The following is a 22,666-nucleotide window of genomic DNA, read 5'->3' on the forward strand; positions in this document are numbered from 1 at the left end:
GTGCTTGTGCGCTCGGGGAGTGAAACAGGAAGGTGATCTGGGGGTGTAGACACTTCGCCAGCACATCCCAACACCCGGGGCAGAGAGGAGCGAGACCGTAAATAAATCCGCATTTGTCCCTTCCATTTTTATCTCAGAGTTTAGTTTGTGGGTCGTGAGAAAGACGCATTTTGCAGAGAATTCGGGCTTTTTATGTCGCAGGTGGGATTTTCATGCCGGAGACAGATTTCTGCATGGGAAATTAGTCAATGGATCTAACTAGCTCTAATGGTGGGATTTTCCAGCTCTTGGAATAGGCTGAGTTCTCGTGCCTGGGGCTTGTTATTTTAATTTTTAATTTGCCCTTGAAAGTCTTTATGCGCAAATTTATATTTGGATTTCTAGCTGCTGCTGTGGCTTCGTGTTCGCATGAAATGCCGCTGGACTATTTTAGGAAGGAATTGCAGATTCGAAAGAAAGAGCTCGGAATTGCCCGAATGAGCTTGGTGAAAAACACTGAGGAAAACACCTGCATAAAATACGACATAGACCGCTGCTGCACGATGATCGCGGATGTGGAAAAATTGTGCAAGGAAAAAAACGCTTCTGAGAGCATACTAATTAGAGACTGCATGTCCATAATGGACGATGCATACAGCATAAAGCTGCAGCTTAGGGAGAAGTGCGTGGCTTCTGAAACAACAGCAATCCAACTCCCCCATAAAATTTGGTACTTTGACAACGGCTCTGCGAAAAGCAGAACAGTCAAGGAGATGCCTTCAATGGAGCTAGACCTGTACGTTCTGGCGAGAGAAAAGTATCTGGTCGCGATGCGGCTTGCTGATATATTTGAACAGGCGGACGAGGAGAAAATGGCGGACGAGGAGGCCTTTGCAGCGATTATATGTGGGCGCATTCCAGCGATTGACTCCCTGGAAACGGCAAGGCGGTTTATTACTTCTGTGCGAGCCAACGTTAGCATGATGAAGTTCTCTATAATGGAAGCAGTTAGCAATAATCTGCACTCTTTGCTGCCAGTGAAGGAGGAAGCGGAGTACAAGAGAATGCTTTTGTGGTACATCATAAAAGCCTGCAGTAAGGACACGGCAGCTCCTTTAAACCTCACGCAAGAAGAAGCTGAGGACATGCTTAAAGCGAATGGCATATACAATGCCTCTATGTCTTCTTTGGTGGAAATCACGCCTCGGGTCGGGTACATCAGCACCCAGGACCCATCCCTCTTCAGGCCCAAGGACTTTATAGATATTCTCACTGCTGAACACTTCCTGAACAACGGAAGGTTTGTGGGCGCGGGGAAAGTGCTGAAAACCCTGCACAGGCAGGTCATGCGCAGCTCCAAGCCGGTTTTAGAGTACATCGCGCACATGGTGGGAGCCATCATGACCAACATTGACGTTGCCTCCAAAGACGAAAACCCAAACTACAGCGCAAGAAAAACCCAGGCCAGAAACGCATCCTGCGAGAACATGCTGGCGTGTCGCCTTTGCAAGAAGAGCAGGGATATTATGAACTTCTACACAAAAGACCCCAGAAGGATGGCACTTCACGTGCTAGACGAGCTTGCAAATGTTGTATACATAGACGAAGACGGAACAGGAGCCTTGCGCCCTTACATTAGCAACTACCACTTTGTGTGGCACGCAGTGAAGGTTTTAAACGCCAAGTTCTGCAAGGAAACCCGCACTTTCGTGCCCGAGCCAACTGAGAAGAGAGCACACAATCCGCCAATGGACATTGTGGCTCTGAACAAAATCATGCACGAAGGAAATGTCTTCTTTTCATTGGACTCTAAGGCCGTACTGATAGGGCGCCAGGCCTAGAAGCAACTATTCATGGGGTAATAGACTCAGTGCAAAGCACGCGAAATAAAAACCAAACACCGAATTTTTGCGCCTTCTTTTCTCTGCCTCCCCTGGGAAGTGCTGCACGCCCCAAGACAAAACATAAAGTGTAATATTTTTGCATTTTGCAGACTTTATAGATTATAATGCACAGGCACGACAGCCAGCGCAAGGCAACAAGCAAAATGTGCTCGTGTGCACGGCATTTAGGTTCTACAGAGCAGGCTGCACGCCCTGCACACCATCCCCCCTTGAAACCGCAACTTTCCTGAGAATGCTCGTTCTTTTTCTGGCCTGTATCTTGTAGGACAGCACAAAAAAGGCCTTTTCCGCGCGCGAGTACAGAATATCTACAGGCTCTTCCCACTCTGTGAGAATATTCCACTCCCCCAAGCACGACCCCTCCATGGAGTAGCACACGAGCCGGCATCTTTCCACGATCATCGCAAAGCACTGCTCGCCCCCACACTCGCCCACGCACACAGAGATCACGGGATACTCTGAAATTCTTTGGGAGAGCTCCTCGAAAAATCCCCCGTCCTGCTTCAGTGCGTACACGTGCATATACCCGCCCTGCGTCACCACACAAGCTCGGGTGCTTTCTCCCTCTGCAATGCCCACGTCCCACACGCAAGACTCGCACTTAAAAGTGCTTTCGATTTCCCACTTTACTTCGCACATTTCGTCCTCCCACCTGCTGTACACAACCACTTCATTGGAGTATCCCACGGTAACCAGCCGGTTCTGGTGCCATGCAATTGTCTTTACGTCGCTTTCACTGTACTCGATCACCTCCTCAATCTCCCACTCGCCTTCCTCGTTCAGCTTCCACACCCACACGCTCCCATCCCTGGTGCTGAACCCAAGCCGGCCGTCCGCGCTGAACCCCACGCCCTTTACTTCGCTGTCCGCGCCCTGCAGCCTGTCCAGGCGTATGCCCTTTTCTATGTTGAGCACATCGCACACTCCGCTGAAGTATCCCACGCACATGACATCGCTGTCCTGCATAAACTCGCATCTTCTAATGTAGTCGCACCCGCGCGCGCTTTCCTCCGAAATTTCTGGAAGAATCCCGCAGTTATCGCCCTCCGTGCTGATTCTTTTCACATTCTGCAGGTTCTTCAGCTCGTACACGCTTATTGTGTCCTCCACAGCCACGCAGAGCACGCTTCCATTCTCGCACATAGACCAGCCCTGCCCAGCTATTTCTGCTATAACTTCGTTCATTCCATTTTTATTTTTCGGAAAGTATATTTATACGCCCTGTGCACACGAGAAAGAGCGGAAATATTCGATAGTTGCAACTCCAGGCGAAAATGCACCTGTTTGCTGTAAACAGGATATGCACAAATATGCTGTAATTTGGAAGCGTGGCATTGGCGCACAGAAGAGCTGCAAAAGCCAAGAGGCCAGGCATCGCGCGCCAGGGACAGCGCATCTGGGCAGTCCATGCACGCGAAAGACGGCGTTTCCTGCCCAATTCTGCAGTGCTCTGGGCTGATTTCAGGGCATACCTCCGAAAAAGCGCAGAGTTTGGCCTCTTCAGAGGCTGAGAATTCGCATGATATTTGAGGGGGCGAAGCTCTCTGCGCCTGTTCCTGCATCCGCCGGTAGAAGGACAGCCCAAATTTTCAACCGAATAAAGGCCAAGACAGCACGAAAAAGCACGAGCATCACAGCAGGAGCCCGCAATAAACACAAATAGAAGCTCTGCAGCATTTACAAACAAACACCATAATACGCACCTGTGCCCGTACAGCGTTCTTTGTGCCGTGTAAATATTGGATCGAGCCGTGTTTATTTCTATTTCTATTTTTATTTTTTATTTCTGGGACATATGCTTGGCAGTGCACTAAGTTACGATGAGATAGAACGCGAAATAGAAAAAATGCAGTCACCAAACCCAAAGCTACGAGAAGAAAGCATAGACAGCTTGTACAAAATATCAAAAGAAATCGGACAAATATACACAGTGCAGTACCTACTACCATTTATACAGAAAATACTAGATACAAATGAAGAGGCAAAGGTGCACATTCTGCACCAAATAGAGAAGGTATCACGGGAAGTGCTGCAGGAAATAAAGCCAGTGTATCCTCTGTATAAAGAGATATTCCTAACACGAGACGACACTTTACGGGAGAAAGCTGCTGAGTCCTTGGTGGGCAGCGTAGTGCACATATCAGATAGGAAGATAGACTATGAATTGTACGGGCTTGAGGAGTTTATATGCAGGCTGGGAGAGAGCAGATTTGTGATGCACAGGATATCTGCGATTTCTTTGCTGAGAAAGTGCTTGGACGAAATACCGCAGCACGTGCAGCTGGGGAGGCTGAAGGGACTTTTTGCAGGGCTCCAGAAGGATCCTCTTTCCATCGTCAGGAGAAAAAGCATTGCGTGCGGAGAGATACTTTTGTACTTTTACACGGAGGGCGAGATCCGGGAGATCATAGAGGGCGTGCTGCAGGATGAAGATGACATTGTCCGAAGCTATTTTGTGTCGCCGCTTTTCCTGCTCGACAAGACCAAAGAGAACCTGGTGTTTAACCTGAAAATATTCAAAAAGGCCTCGGGCGACAGCAGCTGGAAGGTCCGCAGCAGCTCCACAAAGATCATCAAAGACGTGATTCTGTACGTGTACGCGCAGGGGAGAGAGTCAGACTCTGGCCTCTTGCAGGAGAGCCAGTTCAAGAGAGGGAGCGAAGACGAGGGCGCGCTGGAAACATCGCAGGAAAGCGGGGTTTCAGTTCTGGAGTGCATAGACAGGCTGGTGGAGGATAAAGAAGACGAGGTCAGAAGAAGCATCGTGGAGAGAACCCCAGAGATATTAAAGGAGGCTCCGCACACAAAAAACAAGATACTTTACATCATAGATAAGGCATCGTGCGACAGGTCCCCAGGCGTGCGGGAGATTGTGCCAAACATTCTTTCGGTTATATCGGAGATAATAACGAAGGAGGATGTGGCGCTTTTCATATCCCCCATCATCAAGAGGCTCCTGGTGGACGAAGACCAGAAGACAAAGATGGAGACGATAGGGAAGCTGAAGACGCTGTACAGCAAGCTGGGGACAGATGCTGTCACAGATGCCCTCACTCCGGTCATAAACGACCTAAGCAGCGCCAATTGGAGAACGCGAATCGCTGTCCTAAAAAGCATTTCTTCTCTCAGCAGGCAGATGAGCAAAAAGTACTTCTACGAGTACCTGAACGAGCCATTTTTCAAGGTATTTATCGACCCAATTTGGCTGGTCCGGAAGGAGGCAGCAGCAATTCTTGCGGAAATCTCCATAAACTTCGGCGCTCCCTGGGTGTGCGCTGACATGATGCAGTCCCTGGAGTTTCTCAAAAGCAGCCGGCACTATGCGCACAGAATCTCGTACGTGACTGCGCTGGGAAAGATTCTGCAGACGCTGTGGCCTCGGCGCGTGCAGAAGCTCTTGGGGAAGAATCTTTTGGAGATGGCCGACGACCCGATTCCGCAGGTGCGCCTGACAGTGGCCAAGGCTGCACGCGCTGGGATTCTTGAAGAAAAGCACCGGATTCTGAAGCATCTGCAGGACGACGCCCACCCAGAAGTAGCGAGCATCTCGGGAGCAGAAACTGAATAAATGTAAATGTGAGACCCGCGAGCCGAGATGAGTAGATAGCTTTATTAAAGAACATCTGATATGTTGCTCGGGAATGGAGATATTATTGTGTTGTAGTGTTTCTCGTACCTCCTGATCATTTCCACGTCGTCCATGCAGACGAAGTTGATGGCTGTTCCCTTTCTTCCGAAACGTCCTGCTCGCCCTATTCTATGTATGTAGTTCTCTATCTCCTTCTCGTGCGGCACGTCAAAGTTAATGACCACGCTCAGCGTCTGCACGTCCATTCCTCTGGCGAGAAGCCCCGAGGAAACGAGGGTTCTGCACTTTCCCTCTGCGAATCTCTTCATAACGTCATTTCGGACTTCCTGCGGGAGCTCACTGTGGAAGATTTCGCACTCGAACCCCCTCTCTATCATATTCTTCTGGATGTTTATCGCTCTCTCGACCTTATTGCAGAATATCACAGACTGTGCAATAGACCCTCTAGTATACAGATCGCACAGAGTATCAAACTTGCACATGTCCACCGAAGATCCTCTCTTGTCTCCTACGTTAATAAAGTACTGTTTGATTCCCTTGAGAGTTTGGTCTTCATCCTTCAGCGAGATAATGACCGGGTTGTTTAGGATCTGGGCGGTGATTTCCTGCTCGTCCTTGCTCCACGTTGCGGAGAAAAGGCCGACCTGCAGCTGCTTGTTCGGGATCTTGTTGTAGATTACGTTTATCGGCTCCAGGAATCCCTTCTTCAGCATCTCATCGGCCTCGTCCAGGATGAAGAGCTTAACATGGTCGAGGTTAATAAGCCCCATGTCGATGAGGTGAATAAGCCTTCCCGGCGTTCCGACAAGAATGTGCGGTCTCTTCTTCACCTTTTCGATGGTCTCGAATATTTTCACACCCCCGTACACGGCCTCGATTCCTATCTTCGTCTCTTTTCCGATGCTTCTAAGCACCGAGCATGTCTGAATTGCGAGCTCTCTGGTTGTCTCCATAATGATGACTTGCAGGTCCCGAATTTTTGTGTCGACAGACTGCAGAGACGCAATACCAAAAGCCGCAGTTTTTCCGGTTCCACTCTGCGCCTGCGCCCTAAGGTCTCTCTTCTTGAGAAGAGGCATGATTGCCGTCATCTGAATGGCCGAGGGCTTCTCAAATCCCATGGCGTAAATCCCCTTGAGAATGTCCTCGCGCAGGCCCATTCCGTCAAACGACTCGACCAAGTCGGCCTCTCCGCCCTGCTCGTCAACCACCAAAACCCCAGCCATTAGACTCGTTTTGGAAGCCTCCTCTTCTGGAATATCTATAACCTCGTCCATGTCAATCTCCTCATCCTCGGAATTTTCCTTGACTTCCTCCTTCAGGGTTTCCTCGGTTTTTTGTGAACCTTCCTCTTTCAATGTTTCTGTGGGTTTATCTTTTTCTTCGTTTTCAATTAAATGCGTGTCTCTTGTTTTACTTTCTGTCATATTTTGCATGGGTAAATTTTTTCAATTTAAATAAACAAGCATTTATTAACAAGCCAATGTCTTTGCCCTACGAAAGTGAGTCGTAAAAATATGCAGGGTCGTACGTGCTTCTGTGCCCCACACTCGCCTTGTCTGGGGCATTTTCCAACTTTTTGTTGTTGTGTGTAAAGTCGTACTCTTCGTCAGGAATCACTATAGGCTTCGAAAGTATGTGTTTAGAGGGCTTTGCTGAACTTCGCGAGGGTTTCCCGTGCCAGGATGGCCTGTTGTGTCTATCTGTACATTTTGTAGCCTCTGTGCATCTTTTGGGATTTTCAACGCTTGTCCAAGTGCGGTTGTGCTTAACCTCTTTTATGCTGGCTATTTTGAAAACGAGGTACTCGTAGACCTGCGAGCTCGCGTATATTTTTACGGGGGGAGTTCGGGTTTCCGTGCCAAAAGACTTGACTTTGCACATCGTGATGGTCTCTTTTTCTGGGTCGCATGCAGTGACAGTGCCGGAGTACCGCACTTCAGATTGAGAAAGAATTTCCACAGTCTCCCCAATGCACTTAAAGAAGTCAAACATAAAATATTTGCAAACACACAGAGATCTATACAGAAGAAGATGGAAGGCGATGGAGGGAGTGAGTTTGAAAGTAGGGCCGAAAATGGAGGAATGCGTGCGAGTGCTCGGGTGGGGGGTTCTGCTCGAAGGATTCCTGCTGTAATAGGGCATCGAGGCATGGGCTCGGGTATTGATGAGAACCGAGTGGGCGCTCTGGAAGAGTGCAGGAAGTACACGCAGATGGCAGAGATTGATGTGCAGCTAAGCATGGACCTGGATGTTTTTGTTAGGCACGACCTGAACGTGGGGGACGTTCTCGTTGAGGACATGCAGACAGAGCACCTGCAGAACGCGCTTGGGCTTCCGCTGTTGTCGGAGGTTTTGGCAGGGACGGGGATAGATTTGAACGTGGAAGTGAAGTACGAGGCGCAAAAGATCAGCAGGGAGGTTTGGTGCGAGTGCGTGGTGAGCACGGTCGAGAAGGGAAGGCGCGGGAGGTACGTTGTGTACAGCTCGTTTGACAGGGGAGTGTGCGAGATCCTGAAAAGGCGCGGCCTGGAGACGCTGTTTCTCGTGGAAGAGCTCGTGGAGGAGTCTGTTGTGTACGCGGAAAAAATGCAGTATATGGGAATAGTCACGGACGCAAGCAGTATTTGGATGCAAACGGATCTTATCGAAAATATGCAGGAGAAAAACATGTGCCTGCTCACATACGGAAAAGACAATACAGACCCAGGAAAAGCGAAAAAACAGATTTCCATGGGGGTGCACGGGATAATAACCGACGCAGTGCCAGAAATAGCGAGATGCTTAGAGCAGATGCCCTAGAGCTGCAATGAAAGCGGAAGGGCAAACATAACTTGCCAGAATTGGGCTAATTTGGCCTGGGTGTTTGCATGCTCTAGCACTGCCTGTGCTGGAAATGTGCACAGATCAGGCCAGAGCTGCTGCGGGGAATTCAGAATATTTTTGTAAAAATGCGCAGAATGCCAGCAATAAACACATTTTATTTCTTAGCAGCATTTTCTCGGCCCTCTGGGTGCCGCTTTCTAAATAATAAAGAGAGTTTTCAGCCTCTCCATCACGCACTGCAGCCGCCTCACTTCTGTGCACATGGCTGATATTTTTTGGATTTTCCCGTGGATTTCTTCTACTGTCCCGGAAACCCAGAAGTCTATGCGGTCTCCATGCACCTCCTTTGGAATGCCTGGAAACACTTGGGTGTGCCATATTTTGCCTGCTTGAATGGGAAATGTGTACTTTACAGTTCTGCTAAGTGCGTACGTGTTCATGCTTTCACGGTGCTTTGTGCTTGCGCTTTCTATTCGCATGAGAGAGTGCTAAAAGCAAAATTACAGCGTAGTTAGCCAGAAGAAGCAGCAGAAACACAATGCAAAATCGGCCCTTTTCTGCGCTGTATATGCGCCGTATGGAGTGGTTTATCCTGCTGACGAGGGGAGCAGTCTGCTCTCTGGCTATGCTGCAGTATATCTCGTTTGTTCTTTTGGCAACCAGCGACCACTTGTACATCGAGTGCACTCTGCGGTGGGAGACTTCCCTGTCGTGCGGCTCTATTTTGGGAATAGACGCTCGTATGCCTGCCAAAATGCCATCGACAGTTGGCGGCACGAGCGTGATCATGTCCTTGGGAAGCACTTCGGAGATGCCGTCTACGTCTGTGCTGACGACGTAAAGCCCGCACGCAGCTGCCTCTATGATGGAGATGCAGAAGGCTTCAGTCAATGACGTGTTTAGGAAGAGGTTTGACCGGTTCAGAACATTCTTTACTTCAGACGGGTTTACGCCCCCTAGGAAGCTTACTTTGTCCTTTAGCTTGTGCCTGTCAACGGTTTGCTCCAAAAGCTCCCTCTTTTCCCCGTCTCCTGCTATGACAATGCGAATGCGCGGATCAATTCGGCATATTCGGGGGAGGGCATCCGCCAGAAGCCTCGCCCCCTTTCTGGCCGTTAGCCGGGTCACCACAGAAATAACTATTTCGTTCTTGCGCGTGCCCTCTTCCAAGGGGATGGGCTTGAAGTCCTCGGTCACTGCGTTGGGGATGACTGCGATGCTTTCCCCGTGTATTCCCAGGCGGTCTGCAGTGTTGTCTTTTGTTGCGCCGGATACGCATATGATTTTGTCGCTGTCACGGACTCCCAACTGAAACGTGCTTTCGGTTATTATTCCACCCAAAGACTCGGTCTTCACAAGAGAGTGGTTTGTAAAGCACGTGGGGATCCCCAGAATTCTACTGTGCAGGACTCCCTCTATGGCAAGCGTGCTGCACTGGTGCCCGTGCACGACATCTACAGACTCATACAGCAGTATTTGCACGATGGGAGCTGCCGTGCACAGGATCGTGGGAAAAACCGACCCGCTGAACATGGAGAACATCTCCAAATAGTACACTTTGAATCCATCCACGTACTGCACGCCCTTGCGCCCAGAGCCAGAATGCGTTATTACTATGATCGTGTGCCCCATTTTGCGCAGTTCTTTGCTTAGGTTTAGTATGTGGTTTTCAACGCCCCCAAGCCTAGGGCAGAAGAAATCACTAATCATTGCTATGCGCATAAAAAGCAAACACACAAGGAATTTATTTCGATGGATTTAATATAAAAAAGTGCAGAGAATCGTTCTGTGCTGTGCTTGTGCATTGGATTGGTGCGATTTATCGGGGAAAGTGATACTTCATCGAAGGATGTGGCCTTCTGCGCCTAGCATGTGCTTCCTGCACGCGCTGCTTTGTTTGTGCCATTTCCTCGCGGGTGTTGTTTGTTTACATGGAGATGGAGAGGCTCAGAAAGGGAGTAATCAAAACCCTCGAAATAGGCGAGAGCACGCCAAAGAAGACCCCAAAAAAGGAAGCCGCGTACAAATGGAGAGACTTTGTAATTATTTGGCTTCTTTCTTTTCTTGTGAGAGTCTACCGGATAGAAAAGGGGGGGTTTGTCATGTGGGATGAAGCACACTTTGGAAAGTTTGCAGGACACTACCTCAGCAGAGAGTTTTTCTTTGACGTGCATCCTCCCCTGGGGAAGCTGCTCACTGCACTCAGCGGGTGGCTGGTGGGCATGGCCAGCGACTTCTCTTTTAACAGCGAAAGCGCGTATCCCTCGGGGGTGGACTTTGTGGGAATGCGCATATTCCACGCGCTGTTTGGCGCATTTATTCCTGTGTGCGGATACTTTGCAGCCAGAACCATGCGCATAAACAGAAATGCTGCTTTCTGCGCTGGTATTTGGATGGCGTTTGACAATGCGTTTGTGGCTGTGTCCAGGCTGATACTTTTAGACCCTTTTTTGGTGCTTTTCATAGGCGCTGCAGAGGCATTCCTGTGCCGAGTTGTGATGGACAGACGGCGGGTGGAGACGATTAGCGGGGACTTAATAGGGCTGGGCATATCAATAGGCCTGGCTATGAGCGTAAAGTGGGTGGGCCTGCTTACTGTGGCGCATGTGGGGATATACGCTGTTTACATGCTCCTGGTAGACGTGAGAAACCGCGACCGGAGAGTCTTTGGGCTGTTCTACAGACTTTCCGTCACGCTTATACTCATTCCCGTGCTGATTTACATGGCGTCGTTTTGGGTGCATTTCCAGGTTCTGAACAAGTCAGGGCCCGGAGACGGAGAAATGAGCAGCCGCTTCCAGATACACCTGGAGAATAGCGAAGTCCTGGGGAACGACCCGGTTTTAAGCTATGGGAATAAGATCACTATTCGGTCCGGAGTGCATGGAGCAGGGATTTTGCACTCGCACGCCGACAGATATCCAACCGGCGGGCAGCAAGTCACCACGTACCCGCACAAGGACGGAAACAACCATTGGAGAGTTCTGAAAGTGGGAGACAATCCAACTAAAGTTCGCCCCATGGAAAACCTCGTGCTCTACCACACGGAAACAAACGGATACCTGGCAGTTGACGACCCCAGCAAAAAGACGCACTTAGACCCGGCGGATGGCCAAACAGAAGAGTACAGCATCGCGGAGGGCGCTTGCAAAGTGCTCTGCATGACCCAGGAGGAGATGGACAACCAAATACTCTCCAACACGGTGTTCCAGCTAGAGCCCTTGAAAGACTCTGCGATACACCCGCTGAAAACGCACTTCTACATCAGAAACACGCAGTATAACTGCTACCTGGCACACACGGGAAAGAAGCTGCCCAAGTGGGGCCACCAGCAGGGAGAGGTTGTCTGTCTTCCCGAAAAGACACACCAGTCCATATGGAACATAGAGCTAAACAAGTCGGAAGAAAGCGACAACACCTTGCAAAGTGCGCTCCCTCTACGGCCCTCGGACTTCCTGCACAGCGTTCTAGAGCTCAATGCAGCTATGCATTCGGTTAATAACGGCCTCGTGGACGACGGAAATGACGTTTTAGGCTCGGTCCCCGTGCAGTGGATATTCCCCAAGAAGTGGCTGCGGTTCAACAGGTGGGACGGAAGCGTGCCCAGATTTGCGATGGTGGGGAACGTGTGCACCTGGTACCTCGGAAGCGCAAACATTCTTTTCCTTGTGGGAAGTTTCCTGCTGGGGCTAAGCAAGAAAAGGCCCTGCAAAAATGCGTACATGCACCCGAAAACAGGAAGAATGTACATTGTTCTCGGCGGGTGGCTCTTCCACTATTTGCCCTTTATGCTTGTCAAGAGAATTCTTTACTTGCACCACTACCTGCCCGCACTATTCATCAGCATCCTGGGCGTGTGCATGGTCTTAGAGAAAAGGCGGACTCTGGTCTACCTATACACGTGCGCAGTCGTTCTAACGTTTGTGTACTTTTCGCCTATAACGTACGGGTACATGGGAGGCATAGAAAATATGCCAGGATACAGGCTGTTCAAAGACAGCTGGAATGTGTATGCAGAATAGAGCACTGGCTGAGAATGAATAAAAGAAGTAGAGTGGCACACTTATTTATCGTGCTCTGTGAGAGCACATGCCCTTTCGCTTCAGATTGTGCTGGGAATGCGCGTGTTTGCATATGTATGAATTTATTTTTACATTTGGGCTTCTCTGTGCCCGTAAAAGTAGAGTTTTCGGCTGTGTCCGTTCACTGGCGTGCACTCGGGATTTTATGCGTCTCCCCGCAAAAAGGGAAAAGAAAGTCCATTTTCAGACTCAGCGGGTCCAGGGCCGAAATTCTATGGGTCAGTCCCTTGCATGGGAAGAGCAATCTGAGCGTGCCCTTTTCTCTTTGGCTGGCCTGCTCGTGGCATTGCATATATGCCCTCTCTTCCCAAAGCACCGTATAGCATGCTATTTCGCGTGGGCTGCGGATACAGTCTGTTTTACAGCGCGCAAGCAGGGCAGAGTGCATGATCTGTTGCAAGTGCCTGTGTAGTGCGTATTTGTGCACTTTCACCGCATCCTGTCCTCCTCGCATTTTGGCCGTTCTGTGTTTGCATGATGTGTTTTCGTATAAGAGCACAGAGCAAATGCTTTAAAATTTTATGGCAAACATACAAGAGTCGATGAAACAGAAAGAGAGTGCGAATTTGGAAGATGCCCCAAACACGCCCACGCTCAGAAAAGCAAGGGCAGAGTATAAGCTGCCACAGCCTGGCGATATAATTGGTGGATACGTGCTGAGCGAAAAGATAGGTCAAGGCAGTTTTGGAATTGTCTTTGAAGGGCGCGGCGTAGATAGCACGCGGAAGTTGGCCATAAAGATAGAGATGCACTCTGAAAACAGATACTCCCAGCTGGAGAACGAGTACAATGTGTATATGAAGTTGGGCGCAGCCGAGGGCTTTCCGTACATAGAGTGCTTTGGGCAGTGCAGGTTCTACAAGTATCTGGCCATGGAGTATTTGGGGATGAGCCTGGAAGATATGCTGGCAATTCGCAACAGAATGTTCAGCGTGAAAACTGTATATATAATTGCCAAAAGAATGGTAGATCAAGTTCAGAAGCTGCACGCAATAGGGTATGTCCACAGGGATCTTAAGCCAGACAACTTTCTCATTGGGAGAGACCCCAGGAAAATATTTCTGATCGACCTGGGGATGGCAAAAGAGTTTGTAAAGCACGGGCAGCACTCGTACAACGGCACAGGGAAGAAGCTAACTGGCACGCCCAGGTATGCCTCTGTGAACGCGCACAAAGGGTACGATCTGGGGAGAAAAGACGATTTGGAGTCAATTGGGTACATTATACTCTATCTGCTGAAGGGGAAGCTCCCTTGGCAGGGCCTGAAGGAGTCGAAGCGAGAGAAGTGCAGGATAATTGGGGAAATGAAAAGCGAAATGAAGATCGAGGAGGTGGCAAAAAACATGCCTGGGGGGAAGCAAATGGTGGAGTATTTTCGGTACGTTGAAACCGTTAAGTTTGACACAGTTCCCGACTACAAGTATCTTATGGGGCTGTTTGACAGCGCCCTGAGCGCGCACGGGCTGTCGGACGATGGGGTGTTCGAGTGGGAGCACGTCTTCAAAGGGTACACAGAGAACATTTCCAACGACAGCCTGGACGAAGAAGTCGTCAAAAAGAAGTCTGTGTGGAGGTCTTTGAAAAGGCTGTTTTGCTGCGGCCTTTTTTGTACCAGATGAGTGCAAAGTGTATAGATTTTGGCATGCATATTTGCGTGTTTTGGCATCCTGCCGGTAGTAATAAAGTGAATGGCTGTGGTTTATTTCCAGTTTATGTGCACAGGCGTCTCCGGACTCTCTTCCAGCAGAAGAGTGTGCGCCCCGAAGAGGTCTCTGAGCGCCTGTATCATGTTCCCAGAGGACTTTTCCGCCCGCATTGCATCGTAGTGGGACAGCACGGAGGATATGCACGGAATGCTGACTCCGCCTTGCACGGAGAGTGCGACTATTTTTCGCAGCTGTGCTATCCCGTCCCGCGCAATGCTTAGAAACTCGCTCGAGGCAAAGAGCAGGCTGCTTTCAGAAATTGCTGCAAGCGTCCCCAGGAACTCGCTCCGTATGATGCACCCGTTGCTCCAAACCGAGCACAGCGTCTTCAGCGAAATGTCCCATTTGTTGTGCTCGGAAATGGCTCTGATCAAGTTGAATCCCTGGATGTAAGAGACAGCCCGGCACACCAGAAACGCCTTTCGCATCTCCTCCGCAGAAATCTCGCTGAAATCTGCTTCCTGTGAAGTGCCAGCGGGCAGCTTCTGTGCAAGCTCCGCGCGCTCGCCCTTCATTGAGGATATGGCGCGGGCCATGACTGCGTCAGAAATAACAGACGCAGGAACGCCAAACTCAAAGGCCTCCTGCACAGTCCACTTTCCCGTGCCTTTTTGCGCAGACGCGTCAACAATCGAGTCAATTATGAACTTTTCCTCGGATTTTTTTTCGAGCACTTGCACGGCAGACTCGATCAGAAACCCAGACGTCCCAGACTCCTGCCACTTTTTAAAAACTGCAGAGACTTCGCACGGCTCCATGCGCGCCCTGAGGATTTGGTAGAAGTCGGAAATCACCTGCATCTCCGCATACTCAATCCCGTTGTGCACGGTTTTCACCAAATGCCCGCTCCCTTCCGGGCCTATCCACTCGCAGCACGGGCCACCGCCCTCTGCTCGCGCGGATATTCCCTGCAGGATGCCCTGTATGTGCTCCCAGGCAGCCCTGTCCCCGCCCGGCATAATGGACGGCCCGTACCTGGCTCCGTCCTCGCCCCCAGAGATCCCGCAGCCCACATACAGAAACTTCCCATTTGCAAATCTGCACCTTTCTGTCGTGTCTTTGTAGTTTGAGTTTCCCCCGTCTATAACAATATCGTCCGGGCTCAAATGCTCTGAAAGTTTCCGAAGAAACTCGTCCACCGGCGCCCCCGCTTTCACCATCAGAAGAATCTTCCTGGGTGCTTTCAGCGCAGACACAAACTCAGGCAAAGTTTCACCCGCTGTAATGCTCGGGGTGTTTGCCTCGCCCACAAATTTTCGTGTTTTTTCAACTGTCCTGTTGTAGACGCATACTGTGTATCCCTTGCTCACTGCGTTCATGACAAGATTCTCCCCCATGACGCCAAGCCCTATAAGACCAATATCCATGAAAACAAATATTTTCATATGCCTATAAGAGAGACAGTGTCCGAGGAAGAACTTTTCGAGTTTGACGCCCCTCGGATAAAGGACTTCACCAAAAAAGAGTACCAGCACCAGAAGGTGCGAATTGAAAAGCTTCTGAAGGAGCACGGCAACCCAGGCGTGCCCCAAGACCCCTCAAAGGCACAGCTGGAGAAGAAAATAAAAGTTCCAGCGCCGGCCCCTCGAAAGACTTTCTTCTCTGAGATGTTCAGAGGGTCCGCGCAAAAAGCTGCGCCGGAGCCCTTTGCCAGGCCGTCTCCTGAAAGCGAGTTTTTTGAGGGTGCAGAAATTTCCAACCAAAGCGTAGACGATGGGTGGTTTCAAAAGAAAGAGCTGGAAATTGAAGAGTTCCAAAACATGTCTGTTAACACGATAGCGCCCTCCAAGACGTCACAAAACATTCTTTCTAGGGATCTGTTTCTCAGCGACGACGAAGCTGAAATACTCCCGCATCTAAAGGTTATAGCCACGCCCCCGATTAAGAGGATGAAGGTGGAAATACACTCCCCGGAGTTTGGCCCGCACGATATCCAGGAGCTCTCCAAGTCTCTGTCCTTCTTGCAAGAGAAGAGAGACGGGGCATAAACTGCACACGCATAGCAAGAGCATGCACGCAAGCACAGTAATATACGACTAGAATAAAGCACATAAAAATGAGCCATTTTATAACTTGCCTCCAAAATAGCTCCAAAGCACGGGGTTTCCCATTTTTATGCATGCATTTTTCGGGCTACGTCTGATGCGCTTGCACACAGTCACGGGGTATTTCTCTATGGATTTTTATTTAATATTTTCACACCCTGGATTTACGACGCATGATAGATACTATATGCTCTGAATTTCCATATTATGTTTTTATTGCTTCCTTCGTGTATAGTATGGTCTTTGAGCGAAGCAAAAGGATTAAGGCGGTTCCTTCGGGCAGGTCTTTCTTTGCACGGTTTGCGCTGTGCTGTGTGGTGAGCGTTCTTGTAAAGTATCCGTTCAACGGGGACCGGCCGGGTGTTTCTGGGCCGGCCATTCCAAGCAGGTGGAAACACTCGAAAACGCTTTCAGACCTAGACGGCATAGAGAGAGTCGTGATAGAGCCAAAGTCGCACGCGGGCATGCTTTTGGAGCAGCCCAAAAGGGACGTGCTTCACATCCCTGTAAGCTTCTCGCAGCTTAAAAACAGACTCTTGCCCAGCACAGGAACTCCCAGCAGCCACAGTGTTGTTTCAGGGTACTTGACTGCGAGAATGCTGGAGTCTGGGTGCAATCCTGTGCTGTCGCTTTGTCCCATGATAGTTCCTGTTGCAAGAGTTGTCTATGGGCACCACTATGTGTACCAGGTTGTGCTGGGAGTGTTTGTGGGGGTTTTTCTGGTGAAGGGTCTTCATATGTAGAGCACAGACGTTTTCCCGTGCGTGCAGAAGAGAGCTTTCCAGGCCATAGGATGCGAGAAGCTTTAAAAATAAACTGTACACTTGTGTTTTTTCTTGGGTTTGTTTTCACATATACACAAATACTTTTTATGTTTGCGTGCATGGATGACATAATAGAGAAAGTGAACTCGCTGCAGGTTCTGTGCGTAGACATACAGAACCCCATAAACATTCCACAGATAGTTGTGATAGGGGCGCAAAGCTCTGGCAAAAGCAGCATTTTGGAAAACATTGTAGGGCGCGAGATACTTCCGCGGGGGACTGGGATGGTGACGCGGAGGCCTTTGATGATTCAAATTGTGAACACGGAGGGAGAGGAGCACTGCACGTTCGGGCATGCTCAAAGCGAGGTGTTTTCGTTTGAAAGCGCGCAGGCGGAGATACAGCGAGAAACCGACAGAATACTGGAGAACAAAAACGACGTCTCAGCAATCCCCATAGTTCTGCGGGTCTACAAAAGGAGCGCACTTCCGCTTACGCTGATAGATCTGCCCGGGCTTGTGAAGGTGCAGTCCGACGGGCAGCCAGAGGGCATTGTCAAAAAGATCGAGGAGCTTGTTCGGTCGTACGTACAGAACGCAAACACGATAATTCTTGCCGTTTCCCCAGCAAGCACAGACATAGCCAGCTCCGACGCTCTTATGATGGCTCGCGAAGTAGACCCCGACTTTGAGCGCACGCTCTGCGTCTTGACCAAAGTTGATCTTATGGACCCAGGGACAGACATTGTCAACGTCCTGCAGGGAAAAGTCATCAAGACCAAGCTTGGGTTTATTCCTGTGATATGCCGCGGAGAGCTGTCTCTGAAGAGCAAGGTCCAGATAAAGGACGCGCTAGACAGGGAAAGGAGGTACTTCCAAGACTCTCCTGCGTACACGAAAAACCGCAAGTTCTGCGGCATCCCGTACCTAATTACGCGCCTGAACGACATTCTCAAGAAAAACATAGGAAAAAGCACCGCGTACCTTCAGGACAGAATTTCCTTCTTGCTGCGAAAAATGGAGAAGGAGCTGCAGGAAATGGGGAGCTCAGTGAAAGACGAGCGGCAGATGGTCATGCAAATGATCACAGAATTTCGGCAGGAGCTGGACAGAAAAGTCGCTGGAACTCCAAAGGCCAACACCAAGCACCTGGCAAAGGAGATTGTGGACGGCGCCCGGATATCGTACACGCTGGACACGCTTTTCTTCAAGTCGGTGCAAAGTTTGGACCTGTTTGACGCAACCGACACGGAAATTGAGAATGTGATGCACAATACTTCTGGCGTGTTTGGGGGCGTGAGCTCCACGCAAAGTCTGTACCACTTTATGGCGCAGGCCGTTGACAGGGCAAGGCCGCACTGCCTGCAGGTTTCCACGAAGGTGTTTTTGGAAATGCAGAGCATGATGGAGTGCATCCTAGGGGCGCGGCAGCTTGAGAGATTTCCCAGGCTCAAGGCAGAGCTGTGCAGAAGCAGCAGTGCTCTTCTCAAGGAAAGACTCGGCGCAGCTAACAGTTCTATAAAGGAGTTCCTGCAGTGGAATGCAACGTACATTAGGCCGGTGCCTGCTTCTGCGGGGTCGCCAAATGTGATTTGTGCAGGAGTGGGACAGGGGCCCAGCATAAGCCCGGAAATTGAGCTGCTCAAGAGGCAGGTTCTCCAGCAGATACAGCACCTCAAGGGGACAATAACCGACCAGGTCCCCAAAATAGTCATCTTTGAGGTAGTGCATAAGACCATGAACATGCTGCAGCAGAGGCTGATCGAAGACATATACACCCTGGAGAGCATTCCAGCCCTTCTGCAAGAAGAAGAATCCGCAAAGGAGAAAAGAGAGTCTTTGCAGAGGTCGATACTCTCGCTGGAAAAGGCGCACGCGATAGCAAGCACTCTGTAAGGGCGGACAAACGAGCATTTGGTGTTTCCTGGTGCTTTGCACGTCTACTTCTGTGCCTGTGCGCGGTAAAATGCGAAAGAGAAACAGCCGCTAGAAACTTGCGATGTATGGGCCAACTGTCGCGCAGACCAGCCTTATGTTCGGGGCCTTCCATGTAGTTCGTTCCCCCGTGCACAGGGATTGGGCAGTTTTTGGCTGTTTGTGTATGCCCATTGGTTTCCATGGGCTTGGAAAACACCAATAAATTGTTTTTGTTTCTTATTGTTATTTTCCATCTTTAGTCTTTCAAATGTACAGGGTAAGAGTGAAGTATTTGCATGAGGAGATTGAAATAGAAGTATCAGGCGAGGAAACAATTGAAGTGTTCAAGCAGAAAATAGAAAACAGCTTGAATATTGAACACGATAAAATAAGATTGACTCTAAAGGGCAGCATTCTGGCAGACTCCTCCAAAACAATGAGCGAAATAGGCACGCAGGAGGACTCTGTGTTCTACGCCAGCAAAGCCGAGAAAGTGTCCGGGCCCTCAGAGATAAGCGGGGAAGTCTACAGCAAGAAGGAGGCGCCAACAGGAAACCTTCTGAAAAAAGACCCTGAGATGAAGAAAATACTGAACAACCCAGACGTAATGAAGGGTCTTCTGGAGATGCTTCCGGAGCTGAAGAACGAAAACCCAGAGCTGAAGAAGCTAATGGAAAGTTCGGAAATGCTGGAGCAAATGTCAAAAATAGCAGATGATCCGGAGTACATGACAGCGCAAATGAAGAATTTGGACATTGCCATGGCCAAGCTGGAGACAATTCCCGGAGGGTTCAACATGCTCAGGAACATGCTGAAGACGCAAAAAGACCCCGGAGCCGCGCTTATGGAAGAGAGAGACAGGACCAGCTTTAAGGAAGGCAGCAGAAATGCCTCGCCCTCCAACCAGCCAGTGCCTAATCCATGGAGCAAGTACAACTTCAACCCAATACTTGAGTATAGGAAGCAGGTGGAGTACATGAAGGAGTGCGGGTTTACAGACGTAGGGTCAAACATACGCCTGCTAATAAAGCACCAGGGAGACGTGGACAATGCCATAAGCGAAATAACCTCGAACAGCACAATGAACTCGCCTTTGCCAGACCACAAGTCAAGCACATAGGAACAGCCGCCGTCGCACTATTAACTAAGCAATAAAAGCACAAAGTTACTTTTTCTGCATCTGCACAAGCACACAATACTTTCCAGCGCCTTCTGTTTATGCCTATGGCCAAATGGCATGGGGCCGTTTCTGTCCCGCATCTATCTGGTTTGTGTGCTTGTATGGATGTGCTCGAAAATCAAAATGATCGTGTAACTTTTCAAAAAAAATCAACTTCTGCAAAATATTTAGTCTATTTTCCATTCAAAATGCATATGATCATAGAGCTAAAAAAGTGGAGCTTAATATTGGGTTTGGCCAAATACGCTGTCTGTTCGTGGGAGTGGGCGCCAAGTGTAGAAAGGCAGCGGCGTAAAGAGGCGGGTGGGAGAGGCAGGCTTGCGCCAGAAAGCAGTTCCTGCGCGACTGGAGCGCCAAAAATGGGCAGAGATAGCATAAAACGGGCGAGGAGATCTAGATTTGAACCTATAACTGTTGCAACCAGAGAAAGTAACAATGGGCCCTCTGACAAATATTTGCAGGAGTTCAGAAGGACGGCGCTTTCCAACGAGGCTCTTCAAAGAAAGGGAGAGTGCGAGGACTTGCGCATAGGTTATGGGCTGGCGGACAGCACGGGCGACCTAAACAAACCCGAATGCTTCATTTCGCAGACCAGAGAGGAGTTCCGGCAGTTCAAGAAAGGCACCAGCATATGAGAAGTTGTTACATGCTTTTGCTCGAATAGCCGGAATGCATGTGCTGGGCTCTATACGCTGGCCGAGTTTGAAAAGAAGCAAGTGCTAAAAAACATGGGCCTGCATGGATACTATTCCAGCTTTGTAAAGGACCTTCTGGAGTACACACTGGCCAACTGCATGCATGAAGATCCAAAAAGGGACTTTGTGCGCACACAAATAGAATGCACCACCAGAAGGCCCTTGCTCTATACCTTCAGAAATGCTGCGCTTCCGGAAGACATCGTAGAAGATCTCTTTAATGCGATGAAAAAAAGGGGGATAGACATTATGCAGGGACACGGCGCGGTTTTTAGAATCCCAGAGGTTTTGGACGACTTCACGCACATGGACACGCAAACATTTAAGAGAACACTCGATTTGATTGTTATGAAGAGAATCGCGTATGGGCTGGACTATTTACATAAAGTTTCGACGATACTGCAGTGTTTGCGCTCTGAGGTAAGCGTGTGTGCCGAGCCCGATGCTATGCACAGAAGTGATGCGTCGTGCTTTTCTGCGCTGTCTGCAGAAGGCCACGGGAATCGCCAGAACCCAAAGCAGCACCGCAAAATAGAATACTTTGAGGCCTACAACGCGGTCTGCTTGTTCTATTTCTTTTGCCCTTCGAAGTACTTGAGAAAACACGGGGGCCAGATGGTGAGCTTCCAGTTTCGAGGGAAGGGCCTGGTATTAGAGTGCAGAAACATACAGTGCCATATAACTCTTAAGATGAACGATGGGGGGCCTCCTGAGATGGTAAAAACAGAATACAAGCACAGGCAAATCTGGGATATAGACACGCCTGTTCCGCACTCCCACGTTCATTTCATATGCAACGTAACACAGAAGTACAGGAAGATATGCATGCCTTTTTTAATGGGGAGGGGAGAGCCTATGTGCCAGCATAGCATAGAGCAGATTTGCGCCCATCTGAAGAGAGTTTTCTGCTCAAGCAAAGAAACAGTTATAGCCCTCCTGCACTGCGGACAGAAAAATACCTGGAGTTTTTCTGCGGTTATGGACACCAAAAAAACCATTTCTCAACTGGAGAGGGAGGGAGTTACTGCAGTCTTTTACCAGATACCCAAAAAAGACACCAAAAGAGACGCTGTTCTGAGCGTGTTTGAAGACCCAGATGAGCCCTGCAACTCAGGCCGAATAAAAATACCGCTCTTTCTCTCCCCCTTGATGCAGAGCGCCCTCCATCTAACCCCGTACACAGCAGCCGTCATAAAAAACAATAGGTCCATGCACAAGATGCTTTCCTGCAACAGCAAACAGCCTCTCAACATAACAGAATGGGCATACACAAACGATCCTGCAAGCACAGTCCCGCAGGAAGAGGCCGGGAACTACACGCTTATACGAAGCTGCTACGGCAGCCTGTATATTGACAGCCCGGAGGCCCGCATGGAGTGCAACAGCATGTGCATGCGCACTTTAGAGAACTTAGAGAGAAAAACACGCCAAATCGAATGGTCCACGCAAATTTGTGAAAGCCCAGACATGTACAACAACTACACGTTTAACTTTCTAGAAAATGCGGACATAAAGCTTGCGCACAACAAAATAGTTTCAATAATGGAAAAAACAGGCGAGTACTACACAGACCTATCTGCTCCGTGGTATAAAGTGCCCTTTTATGCAGAAATGTTTGAAAAGATGGGGGTGCTGCCTGAAGCTGTATTTCTGAATGCGAATGCAGCGAATCTAAGCGAGGAGATATACAGCCCCTTCTACTTTGCAGCGTTTCGCAGCGTGAGAAGATTCAAGCCCGAGCTGAGAGTCCACAACCAGCTGCTAGGGATTCTAATAGGCAAAGACTGATGAACCGCAGACGAAGCAGCAAAGAAAGACGCCAGCCCTGCAGCAACAGCACAAATAAATAAACACAAGGCTATGAATCTAAGAGAGCGCATGCATGGCAGGATGTGCATGCATCCTCCTTTTGCAGCAAATGTGGGCGCAGGACAAGCCAGCGAAAAAGCTCGAAAGCCTTCCCGGAGAAGCTGGGACGGT

General features: G+C 49.6%; 16 protein-coding genes across 16 annotated transcripts; 11 read left to right on the plus strand and 5 right to left on the minus strand.

Moving 5' to 3' along the window:
* Positions 1-356: 356 nt before the first annotated feature.
* NEMAJ01_2046 (uncharacterized protein) lies at positions 357-1,820 on the plus strand (the record flags this gene model as incomplete). Its single annotated transcript, XM_047915884.1, has 1 exon — positions 357-1,820. One exon carries the CDS (start codon positions 357-359, stop codon positions 1,818-1,820), a length of 1,464 nt encoding a protein of 487 aa, XP_047771841.1.
* Positions 1,821-2,054: 234 nt separating this feature from the next.
* NEMAJ01_2047 (uncharacterized protein) lies at positions 2,055-3,068 on the minus strand (the record flags this gene model as incomplete). Its single annotated transcript, XM_047915885.1, has 1 exon — positions 2,055-3,068. The coding sequence occupies one exon, from the start codon at positions 3,066-3,068 to the stop codon at positions 2,055-2,057; it is 1,014 nt and encodes a 337-aa protein (XP_047771842.1).
* Positions 3,069-3,678: 610 nt separating this feature from the next.
* On the plus strand, positions 3,679-5,451 carry NEMAJ01_2048 (serine/threonine-protein phosphatase 2A regulatory subunit A; the record flags this gene model as incomplete). The annotated part of the gene is made up of 1 exon (XM_047915886.1): positions 3,679-5,451. One exon carries the CDS (start codon positions 3,679-3,681, stop codon positions 5,449-5,451), a length of 1,773 nt encoding a protein of 590 aa, XP_047771843.1.
* Positions 5,452-5,495: 44 nt separating this feature from the next.
* On the minus strand, positions 5,496-6,908 carry NEMAJ01_2049 (ATP-dependent RNA helicase; the record flags this gene model as incomplete). Its single annotated transcript, XM_047915887.1, has 1 exon — positions 5,496-6,908. One exon carries the CDS (start codon positions 6,906-6,908, stop codon positions 5,496-5,498), a length of 1,413 nt encoding a protein of 470 aa, XP_047771844.1.
* A 58-nt stretch (positions 6,909-6,966) lies between these two features.
* On the minus strand, positions 6,967-7,467 carry NEMAJ01_2050 (uncharacterized protein; the record flags this gene model as incomplete). The annotated part of the gene is made up of 1 exon (XM_047915888.1): positions 6,967-7,467. One exon carries the CDS (start codon positions 7,465-7,467, stop codon positions 6,967-6,969), a length of 501 nt encoding a protein of 166 aa, XP_047771845.1.
* A 156-nt stretch (positions 7,468-7,623) lies between these two features.
* Positions 7,624-8,274, plus strand: NEMAJ01_2051 (uncharacterized protein; the record flags this gene model as incomplete). Its single annotated transcript, XM_047915889.1, has 1 exon — positions 7,624-8,274. The coding sequence occupies one exon, from the start codon at positions 7,624-7,626 to the stop codon at positions 8,272-8,274; it is 651 nt and encodes a 216-aa protein (XP_047771846.1).
* A 468-nt stretch (positions 8,275-8,742) lies between these two features.
* NEMAJ01_2052 (phosphatidylinositol N-acetylglucosaminyltransferase subunit A) lies at positions 8,743-10,008 on the minus strand (the record flags this gene model as incomplete). Its single annotated transcript, XM_047915890.1, has 1 exon — positions 8,743-10,008. One exon carries the CDS (start codon positions 10,006-10,008, stop codon positions 8,743-8,745), a length of 1,266 nt encoding a protein of 421 aa, XP_047771847.1.
* Positions 10,009-10,235: 227 nt separating this feature from the next.
* NEMAJ01_2053 (dolichyl-phosphate-mannose-protein mannosyltransferase) lies at positions 10,236-12,320 on the plus strand (the record flags this gene model as incomplete). Its single annotated transcript, XM_047915891.1, has 1 exon — positions 10,236-12,320. One exon carries the CDS (start codon positions 10,236-10,238, stop codon positions 12,318-12,320), a length of 2,085 nt encoding a protein of 694 aa, XP_047771848.1.
* Positions 12,321-12,901: 581 nt separating this feature from the next.
* On the plus strand, positions 12,902-13,999 carry NEMAJ01_2054 (casein kinase 1; the record flags this gene model as incomplete). The annotated part of the gene is made up of 1 exon (XM_047915892.1): positions 12,902-13,999. The coding sequence occupies one exon, from the start codon at positions 12,902-12,904 to the stop codon at positions 13,997-13,999; it is 1,098 nt and encodes a 365-aa protein (XP_047771849.1).
* An 80-nt stretch (positions 14,000-14,079) lies between these two features.
* On the minus strand, positions 14,080-15,453 carry NEMAJ01_2055 (6-phosphogluconate dehydrogenase; the record flags this gene model as incomplete). The annotated part of the gene is made up of 1 exon (XM_047915893.1): positions 14,080-15,453. The coding sequence occupies one exon, from the start codon at positions 15,451-15,453 to the stop codon at positions 14,080-14,082; it is 1,374 nt and encodes a 457-aa protein (XP_047771850.1).
* Positions 15,454-15,471: 18 nt separating this feature from the next.
* Positions 15,472-16,074, plus strand: NEMAJ01_2056 (uncharacterized protein; the record flags this gene model as incomplete). Its single annotated transcript, XM_047915894.1, has 1 exon — positions 15,472-16,074. One exon carries the CDS (start codon positions 15,472-15,474, stop codon positions 16,072-16,074), a length of 603 nt encoding a protein of 200 aa, XP_047771851.1.
* Positions 16,075-16,304: 230 nt separating this feature from the next.
* On the plus strand, positions 16,305-16,874 carry NEMAJ01_2057 (uncharacterized protein; the record flags this gene model as incomplete). Its single annotated transcript, XM_047915895.1, has 1 exon — positions 16,305-16,874. One exon carries the CDS (start codon positions 16,305-16,307, stop codon positions 16,872-16,874), a length of 570 nt encoding a protein of 189 aa, XP_047771852.1.
* Positions 16,875-17,014: 140 nt separating this feature from the next.
* Positions 17,015-18,790, plus strand: NEMAJ01_2058 (vacuolar protein sorting-associated protein 1; the record flags this gene model as incomplete). Its single annotated transcript, XM_047915896.1, has 1 exon — positions 17,015-18,790. The coding sequence occupies one exon, from the start codon at positions 17,015-17,017 to the stop codon at positions 18,788-18,790; it is 1,776 nt and encodes a 591-aa protein (XP_047771853.1).
* A 289-nt stretch (positions 18,791-19,079) lies between these two features.
* Positions 19,080-19,931, plus strand: NEMAJ01_2059 (ubiquilin; the record flags this gene model as incomplete). The annotated part of the gene is made up of 1 exon (XM_047915897.1): positions 19,080-19,931. One exon carries the CDS (start codon positions 19,080-19,082, stop codon positions 19,929-19,931), a length of 852 nt encoding a protein of 283 aa, XP_047771854.1.
* Positions 19,932-20,179: 248 nt separating this feature from the next.
* NEMAJ01_2060 (uncharacterized protein) lies at positions 20,180-20,626 on the plus strand (the record flags this gene model as incomplete). Its single annotated transcript, XM_047915898.1, has 1 exon — positions 20,180-20,626. One exon carries the CDS (start codon positions 20,180-20,182, stop codon positions 20,624-20,626), a length of 447 nt encoding a protein of 148 aa, XP_047771855.1.
* A 93-nt stretch (positions 20,627-20,719) lies between these two features.
* Positions 20,720-22,474, plus strand: NEMAJ01_2061 (uncharacterized protein; the record flags this gene model as incomplete). The annotated part of the gene is made up of 1 exon (XM_047915899.1): positions 20,720-22,474. One exon carries the CDS (start codon positions 20,720-20,722, stop codon positions 22,472-22,474), a length of 1,755 nt encoding a protein of 584 aa, XP_047771856.1.
* Positions 22,475-22,666: the final 192 nt, after the last annotated feature.

The sequence above is a fragment of the Nematocida major genome (assembly GCF_021653875.1).
Source record: "Nematocida major strain JUm2507 chromosome Unknown 2391, whole genome shotgun sequence".
Lineage (NCBI taxonomy): Eukaryota > Fungi > Microsporidia > Nematocida > Nematocida major.